The sequence below is a fragment of the Bos indicus x Bos taurus genome, chromosome 29 (genome assembly GCF_003369695.1).
Source record: "Bos indicus x Bos taurus breed Angus x Brahman F1 hybrid chromosome 29, Bos_hybrid_MaternalHap_v2.0, whole genome shotgun sequence".
NCBI classification, from domain to species: Eukaryota; Metazoa; Chordata; class Mammalia; order Artiodactyla; family Bovidae; genus Bos; species Bos indicus x Bos taurus.
In genome coordinates this window covers 10,705,071-10,729,992 of record NC_040104.1, presented here as the reverse complement: position 1 = coordinate 10,729,992, position 24,922 = coordinate 10,705,071, and the positions used below count along the sequence as shown (strand labels likewise).

At 58.6% G+C, this 24,922-nt stretch overlaps 2 protein-coding genes across 4 annotated transcripts in view; one reads left to right on the top strand and one right to left on the bottom strand.

Annotated features, from left to right (window-relative positions):
* FADS2 (fatty acid desaturase 2) overlaps positions 1–2,350 on the top strand; it is a 37,086-nt gene extending 34,736 nt beyond the window's left edge. The window contains exons 11-12 of the mRNA XM_027532904.1: positions 253–378; positions 703–2,350. Of these exons, the coding sequence (XP_027388705.1) occupies positions 253–378; positions 703–754 (178 nt within the window). The 3' untranslated portion in view covers positions 755–2,350. The remainder of the gene's footprint in view (positions 1–252; positions 379–702) is intronic.
* A 4,552-nt stretch (positions 2,351–6,902) lies between these two features.
* On the bottom strand, positions 6,903–22,670 carry FADS3 (fatty acid desaturase 3). 3 transcript variants are annotated; one of them, XM_027531927.1, is made up of 12 exons: positions 22,241–22,625; positions 13,178–13,288; positions 12,646–12,759; positions 11,880–11,981; positions 11,647–11,769; positions 11,329–11,389; positions 10,720–10,796; positions 10,177–10,274; positions 9,763–9,859; positions 9,545–9,624; positions 9,245–9,370; positions 6,903–7,949 (listed from the first exon to the last, which is right to left on the bottom strand). In XM_027531927.1, the coding sequence occupies exons 1-12, from the start codon at positions 22,445–22,447 to the stop codon at positions 7,898–7,900; spliced, it is 1,248 nt and encodes a 415-aa protein (XP_027387728.1). In that variant the 5' UTR covers positions 22,448–22,625; the 3' UTR covers positions 6,903–7,897. The 3 variants fall into 3 exon arrangements, with proteins under 3 accessions (XP_027387728.1, XP_027387726.1, XP_027387727.1); XM_027531925.1 differs by having other exon boundaries at positions 7,605–7,949; positions 12,562–12,759; positions 22,241–22,670; XM_027531926.1 differs by lacking the exon at positions 6,903–7,949 and adding an exon at positions 7,961–8,220 and having other exon boundaries at positions 12,562–12,759; positions 22,241–22,627.
* Positions 22,671–24,922: the final 2,252 nt, after the last annotated feature.

Genomic DNA, 24,922 nt, shown 5'->3' with positions numbered 1-24,922 from the left:
CCACATGATCACAGAGGCGCCCACCCCTGCACGTGGGGCCTGGCATCCTCCTGGATCCCGTGAGCCTGGCAGGGCGGGCAACTGGTCCCTTTATTGATAGGGAGCCCGAGGCCCAGCCCTTTACCGCTGCAGGCCAGCTGCCCCGCAGGCACGCAGGGAGAGGCGGACAGGGTCTCCCGGGCCCGGCCAGCCTCCAATTGGGCAGTGGAGGCAGTGGGCCAGCCCTCACGCCCGCCCCCGTGCACTCCCCAGCCTTTTCCCCACCATGCCCCGGCACAACCTGCACAAGATCGCCCCCCTGGTGAGGTCCCTGTGCGCCAAGCACGGCATTGAGTACCAGGAGAAGCCGCTGCTCCGGGCCCTGCAAGACATCATCGGGTAAGGAGGGGTGGGCATGGGGGTCGGGGACCCCCCAGGTCCCTGGGGGACAGGGAGGGGACTGGGAGGCACTTGGTCACGGGACCGCCCGAGGTGGAGACCAGAGGGGCCCTGCTGGCACGGGTGCCCCCACCTGGCCCCTCTGTCACTAGGGATTGCCTGGCCTCTGTCTGGGTTGGACGAGGTCCCTCCCGGGGGGCCCTGGGCTCCTGATGGAGAGCTGAGAGGAGGCCCCCAGGCCCGCAGACCCCGACTCTCTGCGGCTCCCTGGCCCCTCGGCCCCGTCGACCTGCTCCCTGACCATACATTTCCTCCTCTTCCCAGGTCCCTGAGGAAGTCTGGGCAGCTGTGGCTGGACGCCTACCTCCACAAATGAAGCTGCAGCCCTTGGGGCACCCACGGGGACGGTGGTGGGGAGCAGGTGGGGGTGGCAGCCGAAGGGGAGGGCGGGGTTCTGCTCAGAGGGGCCTCAGGAGGCTGTGGTGCACGGCCCACAGACTTGAGGCTCGGTCTTTCCTCTCTTGCTGTCTGGTTTCGAGGCGTTCACGCCTCCCTCCGACACCCTCCCTCCTGGGTCCCGCCCCGCCTCCACCCTCTGTCCTGAAGCCAGACCAGACGCACACAGGTGCGGCCTGGGAGCCCCTGCAGCCTGGCCTCCAGGCTTCATACCACCCTCTTTTCTCCCTGCTCTTGAGGTCCGCACTGCAGGGCTGGGTCCCAGCCAGCAGGTGGGACGGCTCCCTGAGCCTGCAGGCTGGCCCCACCGCCTCGGACAGCCGCCAATCCTCTGCCCTTCTGTGGGGTGATGATGTGCTGGATTCCCTGGGTCTCCCTCCCACCGCCGGGTCGGTACTGGGGGCGCCCTCGCAGGCCCCACTTTCTCTTCAGATGTCCAGGGCCCTGGCCCTGACACCAGGCTCCCTTCACCCGCGTTGCAGCCAGCTCAGGCCTCCGGGCCAAGGGAAATGTCCTGGCCCCACCGGAGCCCTCCGACCCAGGGCTTGAGCAGTTCCATCCCGCCGCCTCCCAAGTCCAGAGCCTGTGACCTCTGGTCCAGGGGGGCAGGGCCACAGAAGAGCTCAGCAGAAGCAATGGCCAGGTCAGGGGTGAGCCGGCCTGTAGGCTCAGATGTTTGTTCTGGTTGGGAGACCCAAGATTCTGGAGCAGTCGGACTGCCCCCCCAGAGTGCTCTGTTACTGCCAGGCAGTGCCAGCCAGTCCCTGGCCACCTGGCTGGTGCGGACTTAGGCCCTCCAGGCTGCGAGTGGGCACTGGAGCCCAGCAGCTCATCACAGCCCCTCCCCACGTTGGGGCTGCCTGCGTGGACACGCTCTTTCCCGGTCTATCAAGCTCTTGTGTCTTTTACTTGTTTTTTAACCTTTTGCTACAGGATGCATTCTGCCAGGGGTGGCGGTGGGACTGGGCCTTGGGAAGATCTGCCTGTTCCCACCCCCAGGCCCTCTGCAGCCTCCCCAGGCCCCACAGTGGGCTGAGCTGGGCTCACTCACTGAGGCCTCCATGGCCCTGACTGTCAGGAGACAGAGGGAAAGAGTCCCAGAGGAGGGTAACCCAGAGAAGCCAGGGACTTGGTGGGGGTGGGGGTACCCAATGGGACAAAGAGGGGTTGGGGCCGAAGGCCAGACAGCTGAGGGGAGAGGAAAGTGAGAGGGTGGGGAACCTGGCGGCCACTGGGAGTATCCAGAGCTGCTGCATCTGGAAATTAACCCACTAACCCGTAGATAGCTCCAGGGGAGGGCGGGGCAGGAGGGACCAGCTCTGACTGGTGATGGACCTGAGGGTTGCCATGGCAACAAGGGATCAGACTGCCTGAAGCCCTCCCACTGAGAACTGGCCGCCCAAAGAGCCACTGTCCCTCCCCTGAGGCAGACTGGATCCATAGGGAACTGACCTTAATTTTTATCATGTTGCTTCCCCACCTCTACACTTTTGGAAATAAATGATTTTATTCTCACTTCCTTGTTCAGCGCCAGCCTGATTCTCCTCCACTTCCCGTTCGCTGATGCTGGGTGGGGTGTCAATGGAGTATGGAGAAGGGGGTCTGCTTTGCGCTGGGAGCACTTTCCTCTGTCCATCCCCCCACCCCACCCCCACACCTTTGCTCAAGGAGAACTTCCTTTCTCCTTCCCTAAAGTGCACATCAGGCCAGGAGTTTTGGGCAAATGGCTCAGATTAGTGAGCCCTCCTTCCTCTTTCTGGGTACTCTGTGGAATGAGGCTTTCCAAAGGTCTCTGGGGGGCACAGGCCACCTTCCTGATATCCTCATTCGCCATCCCCCTCCTCCTGAGGGGCCACCCGCAGGCCCCAGGTCACTCGCTTCTGCCAACCTCGGCCCTGCCCCTCTCTGGTCAGTGTCCCGAGCCCTAGGGGCAGAGTCTCAGAAGGGGCTGAGGGAGCCCTGGGGACCAGGTGTCTTGTGGCGCCTGTGCCCATGCAGGGGCTCACTGGGTCCCCCAAGCCTGGGAAGAGCCCCAGGGAACGTGCCAGGGCAGTGAGCCTCCTCGTGGCCCCTGCACTGCTCTCTATGGCCTCCCCTCTGGGCTGGCTCAGCTTGGCAGGTCAAGCTGGGAGTGCCAAAGAAGTGCCAAGAGGTTTCGGGGAGCCAGGACTTCAGGAGCTCCCACCTGGCCTTGCATCTGCTCCCAGCAGGGTGGGGGAAGGCTCGAGAGTAGACCCCTGTCCTCTCCGCCGCTTCACTTGTGACCTCAGTGTCGCTGGCTGGGACACCCAGCTGGTCCGGCTAGCATGTGTGTGATTCCCCAGTGGGCACAGGTCATCTCTCAACAACCTGTGAGCCTTTGGCCTTGCCCTGCCCTGACACCCATTAGAGGCCCTGGAGTCTGGGAGGCCTTGGGGAACATACATTCCGTCCCCCTTACCTGTGCCTGTCTTCTGTCTCCTACCTAGGCTAGGCCCAGCACTCTGACTCTCAGGATGGTACAGTAATAGACACACACACACCCGGCCAGCTGTAAGTGCAGCGTCCATCACCAGTGACAACCAGGATCCCAGCAGGGGGAGAGTGGTGGGAAGGATTCTGCTGCCACTCTGAGGGCATCAGGTAAATCCTGGCCCAGGTGGACCTTCTGTGACTTAATCCCCCACACTCCCAACCTTCTCCACCCTTGGGGCCAGGGACTGGGGAGACTCATTCCTGCTCTCTGCCTAACTGCCCCTCCTTCCCCATACTCTGCTGAGGCTCTTGCCCAGCATGGAATCATGGGCTTCTGATCCCCACCCTTTGCCAAACTCATAGCCCCCCCAGTGGTTACAGAAACAAACCTCGATTCACAGGGGAGGAGGCTGAAGCCAGAGGAAAGGACTGGGCAGCTGAATTCCAGGCCCTCACCCCGCCTGGCCCTCCCCTTCCCCAGGGGGCGCCCCACAAGGGAAGGGCCATTTCCCAGAGCCTGGGCTCTTCCTGCCCCACATCAGTGTCAGACGGCTCCCCAGAGGAGCGAGGGGCTGGGTGGAGTGGGTGGAGACGAGGGGAGTTAGTCCCTGCAGAGGGGATAAGAGCTCACCATGGCAAGATGTCCACCCTGATAAAAATGTATCAGCTTTGCAGGTGGTGGAAACGCCCAGAGGAGGGCCTGGCAGGGCAGTCCAGGCTGGTTGTGGACCTAGAGCCCCAGCGGTAGTCACTGGCCTGGCAAGTTCCCAGGCTTCCAATGGGAAGGGACACTCAGACCTTCTTGGCCCACTGGGAGCCAAGAGGAGGCCTTTGGTGAGCCAGGCGGGGCAGGGCAGAGGTGGCAGCCACCTGGACTGGGCACAGACTGCCCCGGAGTGACAGGCCACTGCTCATGATACAGAGCCTTGGGGCAATCAAAATTCAATTGTCCCAGCTGTGCCATCCCTGGAGAGGTGTGCCCCTCTGGACACAGCTTCTCAAGGAGCCCCCTGGTCCAAGTCTGAAGTGGAAAAGATTAGCTATGGATCCAGTGGGGTACCTACACCCATCTGTGAAGGAACCAGGGCCTGGCGGGCCCCAGGACTGGAACTAGCCCATCATAAACACAACAAGTGAACGCCTAGCGTACCAGGACTTAAAAGATCATGTCTCTATTGCCCTCTGCTCGGGCATGTGACCTACCAGCCACTCCCAACATTATAGGCATGGGCTGGTTCTTGTGAATTTCCATTTCCCCAATCTCATGGAAGACGCCAAGTAAATAAATGCTGGCCGATTGAAGGGGCAAATGAACAAGGCTTCCCTAAAGACTTTTGCTTTTCTTCTGGGCCCAAGACTGTGCAGATCATAAAGCAGGGACACTGCTTTTCTTAGTGGCTCTACCAAGGCCCTTCCCTCCTTCTTTGCACAGACCAGGCCCAGGCCCTGAGACTACAAAAGAAATCTATAGACAGAAGGGGGAACTCAGCCAGGGAGATGGGTGGATGACTTGGCCCCAGGGATTCTAGCATAAGGGACAGGGAGGATCAAGGGCAAAGATGACCCACCAGTGAAGGATTCCAGGCAGTAGGCAATGGGATGGCTAACAGGCCAGGGGGCTTCCCCAGTGGTCATTTTGTTGTTTGTTCAGTCACTAAGTTGTGTCCGACTCTTGGCAACCCCCATGAACACATCAGGTTTCCCAAATCACATCCATTCAATCGATGATGCCATCCAATCATTTCATCCTCTATCCCCCCATCACCTTCTGCCCTTAATCTTTCCCAGCATCAGGGTCTTTTCCAATGAGTCGGCTCTTCGAATCAGGTGACCAAAGTACGGGAGCTTCAGCTTCAGCATCAGACCTTCCAATGAATATTCAGGACTGATTTCCTTCAGGATCTACTGGTTTGACCTCCTTGCAGTCCAAGGGACTCTCAAGAGTCTTCTCCAGCACCACAGTTCGAAAGCATCATTTCTTTGGCACTCAGCTTTCTTTATGTTCCAACTCTCACATGCATACATGACTACTGGAAAAACCATAGCTTCGACTATGGACCTTTGTCAGCAAGGTGATGCCTATGCTTTTTAACACATCTAGGTTTGTCATAGCTTTTCTTCCAAAGAGCAAGCATCTTTAAATTTCGTGGCTGCAGTCACTGTCCGCAATGATTCTGGAACCCAAAGTCACTTGGTCCTTTAAACAAGTTATTCCTAGGCAACTACCCGTTTGCAGACGTTGAGGGCGCAATGCCCTCGGCCACTACCAGGGGCCACTACCAGCAGAGCATGACCTGCTCCACATTGGTGCAGCTATTCCAGGTGCCCCTGGGTGGCGCTGCAGGCTCAGCGTTCCTTCTGGGGGCGGGGCGGGGCGCATGCTCACCCTGAGTCCGCTGCTGCTGCTGCTAAGTCGCTTCAGTCATGTCCGACTCTGTGCAACCCCATGGACTGCAACCTACCAGGCTCCTCCTTCCATGTGCTAGTATTTCCCTGATAAGGGCATCAGGGTCACTGTCGGAAAGGCGCTGACCGTCTGCCCTGGGGGACTGCCATCTCAGGGCCCACAGGGCACCAGGAGTCAGCAGGTGACCACAGGAAGGGGACAGCCACAAAGAGAACAAACAGCCTGGGCAGGGGCCCTGAAGTGGGACTTACTTTCAAGGTAGGAAGTACCTTTCAAGGACAAAACAGGCTGGGAGGCAGCCACGTGCTTGTCCCAGGTGAGAGCTTGTGATGGCCCCAGGGCCATGGATTGTACCCATTTTTAAGATGAATGGCTCAGCCCTGTTGCTGCAGGCTCTCAGCAAAAAGCCTTCCACAGGTATCTCTTCTGTCACCCTAGGAGGTCACACTATCACTCCCAAGAGATTGCATAACTTCCCCAATGTCACAGCCTGGAGTCCAGGACTTTCCCTCCTGGCTGCCCACTCCAGAGAAAAGGAGGACACGGTGTGGAGTGGGTCAGGGTGAGACTGGAGGTCCGGGGAAAGACTGGACAAGAACCTGCCCCCTTCCACTTCCTGTAGGGAAGCCAGTCTGGGCCCTGGGGACAAATGGTGGGGGGCAGTCCTGCAGCTGGTGGGGAGACTCCAGCCCCTGGGCCAGAAAGCCCCTCAAAGAAATCCTAGCTCAGCGTTTCCATTTTTTCCTCAATCTGCTGACACTTCTAAGGAAACCTTCCACTCGGTTTAGAGCTGCTGAGCAGAGGGGTCCAGAAGCCCGGCTCTCCCTCCTTCCCACCTTCAGGAAGCCCCCCAAGAGTGTCCAAACACCAGAGGCCCAGGCCAACACCCATTTTCCAGATGAGGAGCCCAAGGCTCAGTGAAGGACCACGCCTTGTTCTCAGACTCTCGGGACAGAAAGAGCCCTGTTCCAGAGGTCCTTGGGCTTCCAGGTGTCTCAGACGGTAAAGAATCTGCCTGCAATGCAGGAAACCTGGGTTCAATCCCTGGGCCGGAAAGAAACCCTGGGGAAGGGAATGGCTACCCATTCCAGTATTCTTGCCTGGAGGATCCCATGGACAGAGGAGCCTGGCGGGCTATAGTCCATAGGGTCACAAAGAGACAGATACAACTGAAGCGAAATTAATTACACACACACACACTGGGGTCCTGCTTGAATGGTTCACTGCAGCAGCTGGAAACCAGCACCTGGTCCCGGACAGGCATGGGGCAGGGGGAGATCCCGATCACCTCCTGTGGACCCACTCACTGGTGTGATGCCAGGTATACTTCTGAGTTCAGCAGCAGACCCCCACCAGTGGCCCTCTAAGGCCCCTTGGCCATCAGGCCAATGCAGATGCCGGACAGGGGTGCCTCCTGTGATCTGGGGGTGCCCGCATACATGGCCCTCGGCCCCCGTCTGCCGCCAGTCTCTGTCTCTCTCTGTGTTGTTTAATCGCTAAGTCTAGTCTGACTTTTTCTGCAACCCTATCCCACCAGGCTCCTCTGTCCAGGGGATTTCCCAAGCAAGAATACTGGAGTGGCTTGCCATTTCTTTCTCCAAGAAATCTAGACCCAGGGATTGAACCTGTGTCTCCTGCACTGGCAGGCGGATTCTTCACCACTGAGCCACCAGGGAAGCCTCCCTGTCCAACTATGCAAAGGAGTGAAGTGGGGTGAGCCTGGAGTGAACTACCAAGGTTGCTGGTGACTGGATGAAGAACAGGAAGGGACCAGGCCCTCAGGGCATCTGAGCCCGGGGCTCAGCTCCCTGACCCAGAGCAGAGGTCAACTCAGAAAGCCACCATCCACCACCGCCCTCTCACCTCCCAACACCCTGATGGCCCAAGGACCTGAACTCCAGTTCCAAAATCCATGCAAATATCTACTCCATAACATACCTGGGTTTGTTTTTATATAAAAATAACATTTTTCCCCTAAATTTTTGCTCTAGGAAAACATGTCACGCTCACTGTCTTTATACCCCATGCCCCTAGCCCGGGTCCTAGTGGGTCTAGAGCCATGGTCGTAGGGCTGTGGAGCAGATGGGGAGAGGACCCAAGAGGACAGACAGGGCCTCCAGCCTGAGGCAGGGCGAGGTGGGGCAGGTGAAGAAGCCTGTCTGGGTGGCTTGGTGGCTGCTGGGGCCCCGGGCGCTGCGGTCATCACTGGTGGAGGTAGGCTTCCAGCCACACATTGCCAGACTTCTTCAGGGACCTGGGTGGTGGGGGTAGGGAAGATATGAGGGACTCAACCGCAAGATATTAACCTTTTCCCCCCACGATGATGAGTGTGAGGGGAGATGGGCAGGCAGCTGGGGTGGGGTCCTGGAGGGGAGGACTGGGAGAGGCGGCTACACTTTCATTAACTGCAGTGGAACCTAGGCCTTGGGTGGGAGGGGAAAGGGCCCAGGCCATGTCCAGCCAGGAGCCAGGGTGGGTCTGTCCCTCCTCACCCGGCTCTCTCTGTCGCTTCCTCCTGCTGAGCCCTGCAACCCAGAGGTTTGTGAGGCATGCAATGTGCCCACCACCAGCCTGATATCAGGCGGGGGAGGGAACCAGAAGCATCAGTAACTTGCAAGGAAAACCCTGTGCCAGGTGTTTGAAAGGGGCCAGGCCAAGTGGCAGGGGCTTTGAGGATCGGGCTGGGAGGGTGATAAAGGAGGAATTCAAACACCAGTAGAGAAGGAAAGGCCTCAAAGTAAAGGGAACAGCCTGTGCTAAGGCACGTAGGTGGAAGAGCTCCGGCTGAGACTCTGGCCTCTGTTCCCCTGTCGAGGCTACCACCAGGGCCGAGCCCGGTCACCCCTGAACAGCTGCAGGAACCCCACTCTGCTCTTTCTGCCCCATCAGTACGTTCCTGCAGTCAGAGCACCCTTCCAAAATCCAAGTCCTGTGTGTCCCTCCTCTGCTCAGTGGCTCTCCCACACATCTAGCATACTCCTGCCTCAGGGCCTTTGCACGGTTATTCCCCGGCCCCAGACATGCTGCCCCCAGATGTCTCTACGGCCAGCCCTCTCCCTTCCTCCCTGTCTCTGCTCACACATTGCCTTCTTACCACCCACCCTGCCACCCAACTAAAAATTGCATCTCTGCCTGGTACCCCCCATTTCCTCTCCTGTACCCACCCGAAGGTTTTGTGGTTTTGCTTTGTTTTTTGCTGAAGCACTTCTCCCTTTCTCGCATTTTGTCATTTACTTATTTTCTGTAATTAACTGCTTGTTCTCCATTTCCCCCTGCTCAGATGTCAGCTCCAGGAAGGCAGGGATGTCGGGAAGTTTTGCTCACTGACGAGGACCGGGCCTGGGCCTGTGTGTGAGTGGACACTGGGAAGGACGGGGGTGGGGTCACAGGCCAAGGGCAGAGAGGCTGATGGGAAAGGCCCTGAATGCCAGCTCCCAGAGAGGAACCTGCAAGAACTCAAGAGAGCCAGGTGGGTGCTCAGGGAGTGGCTGACGGGCCCCAGGGGTGGGCGGGGGCCCCGGGGAGCCACCGTGAGTGGACGGCCCTTACCTGATGATGTCCACCAGGGCGGTGAGGAAGGGCTTCACCTCGTAGCTGAGGCCATGCTTGGCACACAGGGCCTTGACCAGCGGGGCCACCCTGCGATAGTTGTGCCTCGGCATCGTGGGGAAGAGACTGCAGGGGAGACAGTGCCTTGGCACCCCCGGACCCGGGCACCACCTCTCCCGGGCCCTCCGGGAAGTCCAGGGCAGATGTCTTGGCCTCTCCCGGAGTAGACGGGAAACAGGGACTCAGGCTCACTCCCACCCCCATGGCACCCCCCCACCCCGCCCCCGGGTCTGCGCTCACTGGTGCTCGATCTGGAAGTTGAGGTGTCCGCTGAACCAGTCGATGAAGAGCGAGGGCTCCACATTGCAGGTGGCTGCCAGCTGCCAGGAGAGGGCGGGGCACAGGTGCGGGGGCTGGCACAGAGCGCCAACCCCACGGCAGCCCCATCAGCGCCCCCATTCCTCCCAGCTGGGGACCCCACCCCTATCCCCAGGATGGACCCTGCCCCGGCTGCCCACCTGAGAGCTGGCCCAGTCCCGGTGCTTCTCATGGCCAATCTCCCTGGGGATATGGTTCATCTGTGTGATCCACACAAACCAGTGGCTCTCCAGGACCCTGTGAGAGGAGGTTCAAGGTGCTGCCCCACATCCTGCTGACCACTCAGCTTCCCCATCTGTACTATGGGATCGCAACTCCTCCCCACTGGTGTTTCAAGCAGCCAAGTGGCATGGAGGCCACTGCCAGGCTGAGCCCAGAGCAGCCCTACTCAAGAGGGTGGACACCCCAGATTGCTTCCCTGAGACCCGCCACCCCCTGGATGCTGCCACTCAACAGCCCAGGGAGACAGTACTGCTGTCCCCATTCTGCAGATGGAAACACTGAGGGCCATGGTCAGGGTGCTCTTCTGCTTGTCATGCCAAACCTGGCCATACCTGACAGCCACAAAGAGGAGCAGCGCCCCAGGAATGCCATAGAAGGGGATGTAGGACAAGAGGAAACGGGCGTAGAAGCTGGCGGCCCAGAGCAAGTCCTGTAGAGGAAGGAGGAGGAGGGGGAGGCCGCGAGGCAGCCCGGAGTGGGAGCTGAGGTCATGCCCATCCTTTCGGCTCGATGTGCCTCGGACGGGCATATCACCACCCCTTCTCTGGGCCCGGGTTTCTCAGCCAGGTAAAGGGACAAGTCCTCGCCTGCCAGCCTTACAGGGCTGACCATGGATGCTGTGCAAGGGTGTGGGATGAAGGAAGCCTTGCCCAGAAGACAAATACCTGGCAGAGGGGGCCCAGGGGGTCCCCACCCTCATCTCTCACTGTGAGAGACGCACATCACACCCTGTGCACACGCTGACCTGGCAACCACACACGCACACACTCACGCCCCCTGCTCTCAAGCACACGTGTTCCACATCACTACACGCACACCCCACCTTCCTCCACCACAGCTGTATGCCCAGGGGAGCTGGCAGGGCCCCCGCTCACCATCCACTGCATGCACACCAGCATGTAGGCCAGATTTTCCACTTCGAAGTTCACCAGCGTGAGCAGCGGCGGGCCGACTGCAAGGAGGGGCATGAGGGGGGCTCAGGAGCAGGGTGGGGTGCAGAGTGGGCCGGCCAGAGGGATGGGGAGGGGGCTCTGTTCCTCCAGCAGGGCTGGAGGCTGGTCCCACCCAGTAGGGATGAGCCCGCGTCACCCACAAGGCCTGGTCCTCGCTCAGGCCCTCGGTGTCTGAGCCTTTCCAGGCTGGTCCTTGCCCCACCGCCTCCCCCATGCCCCTTCTGCAGGTTGGCACCAGCCTGATATATCCCCACCCTTTAATCTTCACCTTGTGGCCCCCACAACTGCCCTAGGGCTCGGGATGCCCTGACTGAGGGCAAGAAGGAACTCTGAAAGCTGCAGCCAGGGCTGTGACCGCCGCTGACCAGAAGGCACCCCAGTGGAGGGAAGGGCTAGGGCAGAGGCTGGCCACGGAAAGCTGCATGGGCTGCAGGCTGGGGTGACCAGAGATGTGCAGTGGACAAGGCAGGCCCCGGCGTGGCCCCCACCCCATCTGTGCCCCCGCCCCCAGGAGGACAAGGGGACACTCACTCAGGAAGAAGTACAGGTGCTGGTGGTTGTAGGGCAAGTATCTGCGCTTCTTCTTGCCGTACTGTGAGGATACAGGTGGCCCGTTGGGGAGGGTGGCTCTCCAGGCCCTCCTTGCCCTGGGCAGGGCCAGGGGGCTGGCTGGGCCAAGAGGCCAAGGCAACTCTGGATTCTAGCCACTGGGAGGTGGGGCGGGGGCACCCTGGGAACAGGGGCTCTGCCTAGAACTAGAGTAGGGGGCGGGGCCATCGCGGAGCTGGGGGGCTCTGGGGCCACCAGGTTTCCGCTGCAGGCCTGGCCTGAGCGTGTCCCCCCTCGCACCTCAACGGACGACTCCCCCAAAAGGAAGACAGGCGCCACAGTCACGTCTGGGTCCTTGTGGAAGATGTTGGGCTTGGCGTGGTGCTGGAAGTGGCGGAAGTTCCACCAGTGCGCAGAGAAGCCCTGCGGGGGAGGGGGCTCTCAGGTGTGGGGCCGGGTCATGCCCACCTCCCCATGCAGCCCCGTCCCCACTCGGCCCCCGCCGGCAGCCCGCCTTCCGCCCCCACCCTCACCTTCAGCTGCCCCATCACAAACTGCTGGGCCAAGTGGTTCCACCGGGAATTCCTGAAGATGGACGTGTGGCCCAGGTCGTGCTGCAGACACCAACTCTGGGCCTGGGGAGACGCAGGGTCCGGGGCTGTGGCAGGGAGCTGCCGGGGGTCCAGCCCGGAGCCCTGGCCAGCCAGCCCTCCCAGCTCGCAGGGCACCGCCACAGCTCACGTTCCACTCTAGACCCTAGTGGACCAGCTTCCTTTTTTTTTTTTTTAATTTAGTTTTTATTTTCTGGCCGCCCAGCACGGCATGTGGAATCCCCTGCCAGGGATTGAACCTGCACCCCCTGCAATGGAAGTGCCGAGTCTTAACCACTGGACTGCCAGGGAAGTCCCCAGATTCATCTTTTAAGAGACAAGGACAGCTGAGCTGGGGAGGTCCAGGGGCTGCAGGCAGCAGCCTTCCAGCTTTGGACCCTGGGCTCCCTGAGGGGTACTAAGTAAAGCGCTTCCTTAGTTCATTTAAAATGAAGCTGGACTTATGGGGCCTCTAGCTGGTCATTCTTTGTTTGCAGACAAAGAAACAAATGTTTTCTTTGTTTGCTGGTCAATGTTTGTTTTCAGCAAACATTTCCCAAGTGCCCGCGTGTGCCAGGCCATGGCTGTTGTCAGTCTAGGTGTCTACAAGACAGTGCTGGGTCACCTGGGAGATGGCCAGGATGAGGGCAGCCAGGGTACTGGGCACCCAGCCGGGGCCAAGCATGTAGATCATGAGCCAGGCGAGCACCTCCATGGCCAGGATGTGGCCCAGCAGGAGACCGAAGAAGGCGGGCTTGGCTTCAAACAGCTTCATGTCCTCCACCGCCTGGCGCAGGGCTCGGAAGTCCTCGATCAGCTGGGTCTGTCGGGGCGGAACAGCTGGTTAGCCGAGGAAGCGAGGGAGGCCCCCCACTCCCACCCTCCATCCCCACCACCCTCCACAGCCACTCCTCCTAGGGTCCAAGGGGTGTGGCCAAAGGGGATGGAGTGCCAGCTTGGGTTTCCCCCATCCCCACAAAAGGTGTAGGGAGCCTGAGAAGCAGGGAAAACCCTTAGAGCTCAGTTCATCTAAATCCTCATCATAGATGGGGATGCAGGGCCCAGAGCAAGGAAGGGGGTCTTCCTGGAGTCCCCCAGGAAATGCTGGTGCAGGCGTCCCTACAGCTCTGCCAGCAACTGTCTGCTCGGGAGGGCTGGCAAACCATGAAGCTGTTACCAGCAATGCCCCCATTCTTCCAGCCCCACACGAGGGGCTTAGCCTCCACCAGGGCCCTGCTCACATTCTGGGGTCCATCCTGGCTGGGCTCCTCTGGGGCCAGCTCTCCAATCAGGAGAGGCTGCAGGAACTTGCGCACAAAACTGAGGTCCTGGTGGAAGGCGTGGAAGGCATCCTGAAGGAGAGCAGAGAGTCAGGTGGACAGACAGACAGACAGCTGGGTCAGCACCCAGAGGCAGCAGGCAGAGACAAAGCAGAAGGGCTGCTGATGGAAGGGCAAACAGGCAGGCAGGCAGCTAGTTGTTCATTAGTCACAACTGAATGACGGTCAGCCTTGCCCATGAGTCCTCCCTGGTCCTTCCCAGGCCCTGGGTGCCCTGCTTGGGTACCCCTCACCTACTGGACTCCAGCTGCTTCACCCTGCCATGGGGCCTTTCCTCAAACTTGGTTGGGTGTTTTAAAATCTGGATTTACAGAAAGTTTTCCCTGGAACACTCTGCTTCCGTTCATGAAAGGGTTTGACTTTTCCAAAAAAGATAGCGGGAAAGCTTTCTCAAAATCACATGCTTTTCTACAGGGTCACAAATGTCAGATCTACCAGCTTTTACAAACATAAGCAGTGAGTAACGTGTGAGTGAGGAGATTGGCGATTGATGACCACTGGGCCACCAGGAGAAAAAAAAAAAATCCACCGAAGACCACACAGCCTGAAGATGCTCGAACAGTTAAACTTCTCTAATTTGAAAAGCAGGAGGACAAAATAAGTTTTGTTTTTTTTTTAAATAAGTTTAATAAACAATCTAACATTCCTGTTATTCTGTGTAATGGTGGCGGGGGGTGGGGGCAGGGTGCAAAGCAGAAGGGGTTAGAGGAAGAGAGCGACCTCAAGCAAGATAAAGGGCTGAGGGATAAAGATAAAGAGGAGAGGGACTGGTCAGGAAGTGACCCCCATCGTTCATGCTCGACAGCGCTGAACTGTGAGTAAACTTGAACATCACACCTAGGGCTCAGCCTTCCTGATCTAGCCCTCATGTCTTTGGCTCACTGTCGTTCGCAAACAGGTTTTTATCCTGGGACTTTCTGAGTGAGCCAGCCCCAGCTGACCAGAAGCCTGGACTGCGGAAGCAGTGTCTGGGGCCAGTTGGGATGGGGATGTCCTCAGGAAGGTGACTGCTGGCTGCTATTGTCCTCTCGCTAATGAGACTAGCAGCACCTGGTGGGCATTACTGCACGACATCCCCCACACCATCCTGTGCCGGGCTCAGAAGAACCTCAGGCCCCTCCAGCCCCCACCTAGAGGCCGCACCTGCAGGATTCACCCAAGGGGTTCCCCTTTCCTTGTTAGCTGCTCTCCCCTCCTGGCCCAGAGCAGCCTGAGGACCTGGGGGCTCCAAGGGTGTAGCTTCTGGAATAACCTAGGTCCTTGGGAAGGCTGACTTGGGGCCCCTCCCTGGAGCTCACAGTAGGGGAGAGGGCTGTATTGGTATAGATCTGTCTCCAGGGAAGAGCTCTGATGGGGGGGGGGGCAGCACCCCGGGGAGACAGGGGGTCGAGGGGAGGCTGGCCCCCCAGGAAGCTGCCATGGCCCTGGCCACCTGGGGAGTGTTGGCCGGGGAGCTAAGAGGAAAATTGCTGTGCTTGGCTGACCCCGCTCACCGTGACCCCGAGCAAGTCTGTTCTCCTGCCTGGAACTAGGCAAATCCAGGGGGCAAACCCAAGGGATGAGACTCCAGACCTTTCTGGCTCTAGAGCCAAGAGCATTAACTTTTTTTTTTCTTTTTAATTGTAGTCAAACATACATAAAATTGACCATTTTCACCATTTTGAAGTGTACAGTTCAGTGGCATTAAATGTATTCACTTGTTGGGCAACCATCCCTGCCATCCATCTCCAAAACTTCTTTATCTACCTCAGCTGGAACTCTGTCCCCATGAAACACTAGCTCCCCATTTCTACCTCTCCCAGCCCTCAGAGCTCAGTTGATAAAGAATCTGCCTGCAGTGCAGGAGACCCCAGTTAGACTCCGGGTCGGGAAGACCTCCTGGAGAAGGGATAAGCTACACACTCCAGTTTTCTTGGGCTTCCCTGGTGGCTCAGCTGTAAAGAATCCGCCTGCAGTGTGGGAGACCTGGGTTTGATCCCTGGGTTGGGAAGATCCCCTGGAGAAAGGAAAGGCTACCCACTCCAGTATCCTGGCCTGGAGAATTTCCACGGACTGTATAGTCCATGGGGTCGCAAAGAGTCAGACACAACTGAGCGACTCTCACTTCACAGCCTCCGAAAACCATAGGTACGGCTCTCTGTGAATTGACTTGAAGGAAATTCCCTGGTGGTTCAGTGGTTAGGACTTTATGCTTCCACTGCACAGGGCACAGGTTCAATCCCTGGTCAGGAAACTAAAGTCCTGTAAGTCATGCAGCTCGGCCAGAAAAAAAAAAAAAACAGAAAGAATTGACACTTAGAAGAGGAATCATATAGTCTGTGTTACTGACTTGTCACTTAGCATAATGTCTTCAAGGTTCATCCATGTGTAGCATGTCAGAACTTCCGTCTGTTTTAAGCCTGAATGAGCGTTGACTCTGATTCTCATTTCCTCTGAAACCCCCCTGGTGGTGCACAGAGCCCACATACAAACAGGCACACGGCACGCTCACAAATGGTGTAACAACCAAGGCTCACAGGTGTCACAGAAATTCAGTGCCATAAGCGTGTGCCTCTACACAAGCACACACCACCACCAACCCACGAAGGCTCACAGCCACGCTCGGGAACAACGCGCACGGGCAGTCGCTCGGGTACCCAGAGAGACACAGCCTGGCGTGCGCGCACGCGCGCGCACACACACACACACCAGACGCGTGTCCTGTGGCTACGGCCCCAGGATGTCTACCCTCCCAGCCCTCCTCTCTCCTGACCTCTGAGTCTGTTCTGGGGCCACCCCAGCACCCGGCAGACCCCAGATGCTCCAGGGCCATACTCTTGAGCTGAGCAGCTGGGGCAGCAGGTCACCTCCCTGACTCCTTTCCCCTCGCCCGGATGTACCCAAGCCAGGCCTGGAGATGCCCCGAGGGAGAGGCCACAGCCAGGCCCACCCAGGAGACCTCCAGCCAGGTGTGTCCCTTACAGTGAGTAGGGAAGGGGTGAGCCCCCTCAGGTCCAGGTGGGACTATCCCGGAGCTCACAGACAAGTCTCCACCTGATGGGTGGGTAGATACTGGGAAAGCAGCCCAGGTTCCTGGGGCTGGGTTGAGCACTCCAGAGCCTACACTTCTTGCGGTCTGAGTATCAACACAGTAGGTCCCTGGCTTCAGACCCAAACCTCAGCAAACAGTTTTTTTTTTCCTGGACTATTGGCTGGGGCCGTGTGACCCAGTCCTCTTTGGCCTCTGTTTAAACATTCAGGAATCTCAATGGGCAGAAGACTTAGAGAGGTTGAGCCAGTTACTCAAGGTCACACAGCTCCATCTGATGAAGGCTGGGCCAGAACTTGGTCTGCCTGTAAAATGGTGCTTGTGGCCCCTTGGCAGTAGCCTCAGGGTGGCCACTCCCTGGTCAGAGGGGAGGCGGTGTGTCTTCTAGGTGGGGGCAGGGGGTCCTCATCACGAGGCTGGTCACCATCCTGAGTAACCAATGATCTGGCTGCTCAGAGGCCGAGGTGTGGGGGTCAGGAAGGTGGTCCTGGCATTTCTGGGGCTGCACTGACCAAGTTTCAGGGCACTGCAGGAGGTCCCAGCCTTACACTGCGCCTCCCGCCACGCCCACCCCCAGTGCATCTGGAAACATCTTCTCAGGGGCACGGGTGCAAACCCTGTGACTTTCCCCCAAGGAGGTGGCAACTAAGGCCTCACTGGTTCTTGGAACAGACTTGGGTGAAACTTCTAGAATTAAAATGGTGTCTCTAAACATAGACTGCAGGTGGCAGGGACAGGCCCTGTTCACGGCCGTGGCCTCGGAGCCCCGCACAGAGCAGGCGCAGGATGGCAGGTGTGAATATGTGGACAAGAGCCGACCCTCCACAGCCCACCAGATAGGGGGTCTGAACCATTTTGCCAGGGGCGGAGAACAGAGGCTCTGAGTGGTGGGCCCACCTGCCCCAGAGTCTGCAGTGGCAGAGCAGGGATTCAAACCCAGGGATCTCCTGTGAGGTCCACGTCCTCCCAGGGCACAGCTCCCACCCAGCCCTGTCTCAGTCCCCGGAAGCCTCAGAAAGGCCCCTGCTCAGGCCCCCAGCCCCGCCTTGAACTCCAGGGAGCAGCTGGTTAAGGGCAGGCATGGGGAGACTCAGGAGGCAGCCTGCAGAGGGTAGGAGCTGAGTCATTCATGAGCCACGCCAAGCCATGGAGCCGCAGACAAGACCATACCCCTTCTCCTACCTGTACTTTGTCATCAGTAAATCAGGAATCACTCGTGCCCATCTCGTGGGGCTGCCAGAGGACTGAGTCAGTGCAGGTAGAGCATGGAGAAGGGGCCTGGCATCCGGTCCCCATGGCCTCAGCTGCCCTTCACCGCGGTCCACCCAGAGATCCAGGCCCACAGGCGGGAGGCGGGAGGGTAGAGGTATGCCCTGCTGGTCATGTTCTGGGCAGCCTGAGGCGAGGAGGCAGGACACCTTCCACCCCAAAGATAAGGTGGAGGTGGGGAGCATTTCTGATCACTTCTTCAAAGAATTTGGAATGTTCCAGATCAGGAAAGGGGTGGAGCAGCTGGGGGTTCAGGTGGTCTGGGTCTGCTCCTCTTAACCTCGGCTCAGTGGGTTGTGAGGATGGGGGTGGGCACACTCAGGAATTCGTCTCTCTCTCCCTCCCTCCCTTTCGAGTGGGAAGATTTGAAAAGAGAGCCGGATCTCACTCCCAGTGGCCAAATGCTCCTTCCAGCCAGTGGGGAGGCACTATCAGTATCCCCATTTTATAGAAGAGGAAACTGAGGCCAAAGGGCACACAGGTCTGGACATGAGTATCCAACTCCTGCCCAAGCAGCAGAGTCTTGCTCAATGGCAGATGCCCCAGGAAGTTGCCCCTATCCCCCCCAGCATCCCTGGTGTCCCTGGTGATGAGTGTGGTGGCCTGGGAGAGGGCGGTCTCCTCCACCCAGCACCCTTGGCCTCACAGGTGCCACTGACCCAGCTGTGACATGAAGTGGACCCCTGGGTCCTCTCTCCACCACTGAGTTCTGGTTCTCTCCTGCTGCTGTTTCCTGAGAAACCCATGGCTGCCACTTGGGCATCCTTACAAGGAAATGTAGATGGGCTCCCAGGGTGCTTAGGCCGCTAGCATCCCCACATTCCTGCCCAGCACTGCACAATCCTGACACCTCCCCAAGGCACTGCAACACCCCTATCCCCCCACCGCCCAGCTCCTCCAGGGGCCTGGGTGGGTGGGGACACTGCAGAAAACACCTACAGAGCCCAGAGAGGGCAAGCTTCACAGGAGTGGCCATTAGGCAGCTTTCAAGGCAGCCAGCGTGGTAGTGGAAGCAAAGCGTGGGCCCCGGGACCAGGTCATCTGAGTCCCCGGCCAGCCCCTCTCTCTGGCCCCACTCTCACTCCAGAGCCTCAGATCTGCCCAGACCTGCCCCTACCCAACTCCCAGACACAAAGCCCACCTTCCAAGCCCAAGGACAAAGGTCCTGCCCTTTGAGGGTTCCAAAAAGGTCCCTTTAAATCACCCGTATTCAGCCTCAGTCTCCTCATCTGTAAAATGGGCCAACACTGGGATCACCTCTGAAGTTTGTTGTCTGAATACCACCCAGAGTTAGATCCTAATGGTTCCCATTGGTGCCCCTGAGCCCAGCATCACCTGCCCTCTCCCCTGGACACACCTGCACCTCAGGGCCCAGGTGAATGGCCACCTCTTCCAAGTGGCTTCCCCTGGCAGGGCTTGGGGGGAGGTCCTATCATCTGTTAACACCTCCCTCTTCTCCTGGGAGGCTCTGCCTTCCCCTTCCTCACTAGGGATCCTTTTAAAATGTATCGATATGTCAGATTCCCCTGTCTTCTCTGTTCTGCCCTGCATTCTCCCCTTAGAATAAAACCAAAGTCCTGATTCCCCTGCTACCGCCGGTCCTCATTGCTGGCCCTTCTCCTCACTGCTTGGCTCCGGCCACGCCGATGGTCTTGCTATGGCCCCACCTCTGAGCTTTTGCCTTAGCTGGTCCCTCTGCCAAGGAACATCCTCCTAGCAGATTTTTTTTCTGCTGCCTCATGCAGCATGAGGGATGAGAGTTCCCCAACCAGGGATCAAACCCGTGCCCCCTGCAGTGGAAGTGTGGAGCCTTAACCACTGGACTGTCAGGGAAGTCCTTCCCAGCAGATTTTCTGTTCATAGCTGTATCTTCAGAGGTTAGGTCAAGGTTTGGCATATGGGATATGCTTGCTGGTATCTGCTGTTGAATCCAGTGAATTAATAATTGAAGGATGAATGAACGAACGAAATAAACAGAGAAGCGGCAGTGGAGCGGGTGGTCAAGATGGGCTGTGAATTCAAATCCAAGACCCGTCACTTAATTTCAAGTCATTTTGCCTCTCTGAGTCTCAGTTTTCTCATCTGTAAAATGGAAATAATAACAGTACCTGTCCCATAGATGTATCATGAGGATTCAAAGAGGGACTGTCTATAAATCAAGCGCTGAATTCGGAGCCTGGCACATAGTAGGTGCTCAGCGCCCAGCCCTGGTCAACTTATGACCAGCAGTGGCTGGGCCTTGCCCCTCCCTGGCTGGCCCCTCTAGTCTCAGACTGCCTATGACTCTTAGAAGAACCTGGCTCAGGGCCCAGAGCACTCTCCCCAGGGTACCCGGCTTTGTATCCCAGGATGGCCACAAGCTGACTTCACGGCACAGGAACTCTGGGAATTTCCTGGCAGGAAGGCTTCTGTGGCCTGAACAGGAGAACAGCTGATGGGCGGCAGGGGCTGGTAAGAGGTGGCTGCGGGAACACAGCCCCTGTGACATGGCTACCCCACCCCCACCAGTGCTCCAGGGCAGGGGCTGGGGTGCCTGGGGGTCTGGGCTGGACCACACCAGGCCCTGGGTTGTCTGAGCCCTGCTCTGCCCTGTGGGCTCACCACAGACAAAACCTAGGGTCCTCCACCCCCAATCTCCTCATAACCCCTTTGGGCTGAACAGACCAGGTATTGGTGGCAACTTAAGCCCAGTGTCTGGGCCTCAGGAAAGCTAAGAGATAACATCACACCCTGTTACAGACATGAATGAACCAGAGGTGGCTATGTCATGGCTGTCCACTGCACTCTACGGTCTGCAGGGCACACTCACACTTATCAGCTGGCAACACACGCTGACTGGGAACAACTGCGTGGCAGCTGTGGGGCCGCAGAGTTGCAAAGGCACAGTCCCACTTTCAGCTGGCTCACTGTCTGTCCCCGCTGTCCCCACTTTACAGATGGGGAAACTGAGGCTCACAGGAGTGACATGCCTGGTTCAAGGTCACTCAGAGCCTCCAATGGCAGAGCCTGTCCATGGCCCCAGGGAACAGACAGCATGTTTTTTAATGGAAATGGGAAAATGGACCCTGTTGGTGAGGAATCAGTGAGAAAGCGGTCACGTGGGGTCTCAGGGTATAGAGCTAAATGGATGATGGGGTTCCCACACAGGAGGGTCCCCAGCATAGGCCTGGGCACCAAGCAGGAAAAAGTGACTCACAAACATTCTTCATCATCTTCCTCTCACCAGCCTCCATCCTGTCCGCCAGGTCAGAGGTTGAAAAAAGGCCAGAGCAGCCACCTCCAGGATCCTGGAGGGGTGGCCAGCGCTCAGCCCAGGGGAGGGGGGAGGAGCTGCGGCTCCTTACCAACCCACCCCCCAACCCCACCCCAACGCCCTGGCAGCAATGCACGTGTGTGTAACCATGCACACAAACACAGGCCTCGTTCACACACATATAGGCCTGGAGACGGTCACACACTCACCAGCCCTCAGTCAGCTCACACTCCCTGGCCACCGCGTGGGCCCCTGGCACCGCACACAAGGGTTTGACTGTCACCTTCTAGAGTTTCAGGAGATGTCTGATCCCTAACCTCTCAGCTTCCGGGGAAAGTGAGGAAGAGAGACTTTTTCCTTAAAAGAGTCCCCGGAAGATCGCCCAACCCACTAGAGAAGGCAGTGGGCAGAGAGAAGATGGTTCTGGAAACAGGGCCACTGACCCTGCTGGGACAGGACACAATCTCTTTTGTTATTTAAAGCCCCGCCAGTTAGCGATGCATCCCCTGGAATCTTGAAGAACTTCCTGGTGCCCAGGGTGACCAATCTAGAATTTGGGATGGTCAAGGACAGACTGTCATGGCCCCAAGCCCTATTGTTCGGCTGGGGGGAGGGGGTGGGCGGTCTCTGGGAAAAGGGGCTGGTGAGGAGTCTCAGCCTGATGGCTCCTCTGCCAAATGGTCCCACTGGACAGGCCACATTCCTCCTTGACCAAAATGTCTCGACATGGCTGCGGAGGGGAAGCTGGGGTCCACAGGGGCCCGCCTGTTCCTGGGGTGACTGTGCTTTCCGAAGAGGCCCACCCAGCCTGACTGGCAAAATTCTCCCACACGCAGCTGCTAGCCCAGGAGAGGTGAGTCACTGCCCCTCAGAGCCATTCACAGCAGTTCCTGGGAAAGCCACAGACCTCTAGGCCCTGCCCAGGCTCTGCTGCCCTGCCTCCAGCCTGTGAGGGCACATCCTTGCCAGCCCCTAGGGAACCCGCCCTACCTCTGGCATCCAGCAAGCACCCAGCATGAAGACCGTCTCTGGGGGTGCACTCAGAACCCAGAGGAGGAACACCAGAGCATCAGGGAGCGCCCTCACCTAGGGCCAGCGCTTTCTGCCTGGACACACCCACCTCTGAGACCCCCGCCTTCCTCCCACAGACATCTGCTGCAGCTCAGCCCCAGGGGTGCGGGTTCTTTTGCCGGGCTGTGGTCTTCTTACTCCACATCAGGCCCCCGTCAGTCCCTCCCAACTCTGGGTCCCCCGTCAGGAGGTCAAAGGTGAGCGTGAGTAGGAAGGATGCTAAGCACCCACCCGGCTCCCACGCCGCGCCGCTCCCACCCGCGATGGAGCAGGGGACGGTGCCCAGCGACCAGGCCCCAGCCGAGCACCGGGGCTCCACCCGGCCGGCGGTGGGCGGCCTTACCGTGGCGTCCTCGGCGCCGTGGTGGCCGATGAGGCGGCTGCCCCCAGGGTGTCGCTGTGCCCAGCGGCTGATGTCGTAGACGCGACGCTCGATCACCAGCCACTTGTCGCCTGGCAGGTTGTGCCGGCGGACCTGCTCCCAGCGGAGGGTGGGCAGCGGCGCCCCCCGCTGCCCAGGTTCCCAGTCTGGCTCCCCGACGCCGCCCATGGCTGCGCGCAAAAGTCCTCGCGAACCCGGGACCTCGCCGAGCGGAGACCCCGAGGGGAGCGAGGCAGCGATCGGAGACTGCCTCCGCAGCCACCCGCTGCTCCGCGGCCCCGCCCTGCCGCTGCGGCCTCCTTACGAGCGTGCGCCGGCCCGGCTGTCCGCGGGCAACTTTTCCCTCCCTTATAACCGCGCTGACAGCGCTCGCCTCGCCTCCTCCCCGCGCCCCGGCCCCCGCCGCCGCCGCCCCAATCCCCGCGCAGCGGCTCGGCCCCCATTGGCTGCGCCGCTAGCCGGCGAGGCCGGCTGGGAGGGCGGCGTCTAGGCGGGCGCGCCCCGCCCGCGGGGCTCCGCGGCCACCACACCCCGGCCTGTGGGGGGCACCGGCGCAACCCTGCTCTTGCCCAGCGGGGCAGGGAGGGCGGGGCCGGAGGGAGGTGAAGCCGGCAGCCGGCGTCCGCCGCGCCCTCGGGGGCCCGGTCCGCGTGGGGCCCTGAACTAGAGTCTGCGAAGAATGGGCTTCCCGCTGCGCCCTCTGCAACGTTAAATTCTGAGCTCTTAGAGGTAGGGACACTACCTCGAGATGACTGTAAAGAGCTCTCGAACCAGGGGTCCCCAGCATCCGCTCCGCGAGGTCTCTCGGTCGGGGCTGTTACTGGCTTGACCACCCCCACCCCTCGGGGGACCATCTGTGGAGGTCAGTGGTCTTCTGCCTTCGGAGATTCAGAGTTGGGGAGGCCGCGGGATGGCCTCCCGGGCAGAGCAGGGGCCCCGGAGTGAGGAGTGAGGTCCTGTCATTCACCGGATGTGGTTGCTCAGCTGGCTGGCTTGCTCCTTATAGTACCCGTCCCTATTTTTTACTTAAAATAAATTCCTTTTCAGAGTGTAGGTTGCTCCCCTACACTTTGTCATTTGTTAGAGACAAAAGATTTTGTTGTCCTTTGTCTAGTGGCTGAGTCGTGTCCGACTGTTGTTCAATCCCATGTGGACTGTAGCCCACCAGGCTCCTCTGTCCGTGGGATTTCCCAGGAAAGAATGCTGGAGTAGGATACCATGCCCTTCCCCAGGGCATCTTCCTGACCCAGAAATCAAATCTGTATCTCTTGCATGGCAGGCAGATATTGTTTACCACTGAGTCACCTGGCAAGCCCCAGAGATAAAGATATCTGTTTCTAAAAGTTAAGATTTCACACCTGACAAGGCATGAAATCAGGCTAAGGTTTATGCTGCAGCCGCAGCAGGCTCAAAGCTGAGCCCACATCAATATCACCAGAGGGTGTGTTAAGGCACAGACTACTGGGCTCAGGCCCCAGGAGGGCTCAGCAGGTCTGCTTTGGGGGCAGAGAATTGCATTTTAACAAGTTCTTAGGTGATGCTGATGCCAATGTCTTGGTTTGGAGAACACACTTTGAGAACTCTAACTATAGTTTTCTGAGGTGCTAGCATTTTATTTTCATTTAACACTTCGTAGGAAATCACTCAGTAATATTTGTGGGACCAGATTGGCCAGGGTCCAAAGAAGGGTTTGAAAAGGCCTCTGAGTTCTCCTTGGTACCCAGAGCACCTGCATTTGGTTACCAGGACAACCAGTAAGAGCTTGTGGAGACCATGGCGGAGGGCTGCCTGAGCTGTCTCTACTGAGGCGTCCTGGAATCCCCTCCCTGAGTGCATGTGGGGGTGGAGGAGCGTAGCTGGCAGCTAAGCAGCTGGAGATGACTGCTGATGCCCCTGCCCCATCGTATTCACACATGGGCAACAGGATGGAAGAGACGTGGCCCTCACCCTATCTTCAGCTGCCATCAGTGGTCAGTTACTGACCCCTGACCCTCTCCCTGGGCCCTAGCCTGGTCTCAGCTCCTGTGAGGTAGCAGGGGATTGAGTGGTTTAGAACCTCCGCTTGCCCCAGCTGCGCCCAGAGAGTTGAGGAAGATGAAGGCCCACAAAGGATCCCCTAGGAGGAAAAGCAAGGACAGGGCTCAGGCCTGGGCCGCTGCCTCCAGCTACTTCATCCCAACAAGGGGAGATGGGCAGCTGAATCTTCTTACCACCTGGAGTGAGTGCTAAGTCACTTGAGTCGTGTCTGACTCTTTACGACTCTGTGGACTATAGCCCACCAGGCTCCTCTGTCCATGGAATTCTCCAGGCAAGAATACTGGAGTTGGTTGCCATGCCCTCCTCCAGGGGATATTCCTAATCTAGAGACTGAACCTGCATCTCCTGTGTCTCTTGCTTTGCAGGTGGATTCTTTACCACTGAACCATTGGGGAAGCCGATTGCTCTAAAGCCTGAACTGTGCCTTCTCCCCGGAGCTCCACCAACAGCTTTCATTTTTCTGAGGGCCTCCGGACCTTCCGTAGCCACTTTGGGCTTCAAACCAGGGAATCTGGCAACTTTCCTAGAGTCGGAGGCCCTGGGGAATCTTGGGATTCCATTGTCTCCAAACCCCCATCAGGGCAGTGAGGCTTCAGGCTACTTGGA

Bases quoted from the DNA above. Each gene is read 5' to 3' on its own strand.
- FADS3 (XM_027531925.1), bottom strand. From the start codon at position 22,447: ATGGGCGGCGTCGGGGAGCCAGACTGGGAACCTGGGCAGCGGGGGGCG. The intron at 11,982-12,561 runs GTGACCCAGCAC...GCGTCTCCCCAG, and splicing joins TCATCCTGGCCATCTCCCAG to GCCCAGAGTTGGTGTCTGCA. The intron at 10,275-10,719 runs GTGAGCGGGGGC...CTTCCTCTACAG, and splicing joins TGGTGTGCATGCAGTGGATG to GACTTGCTCTGGGCCGCCAG.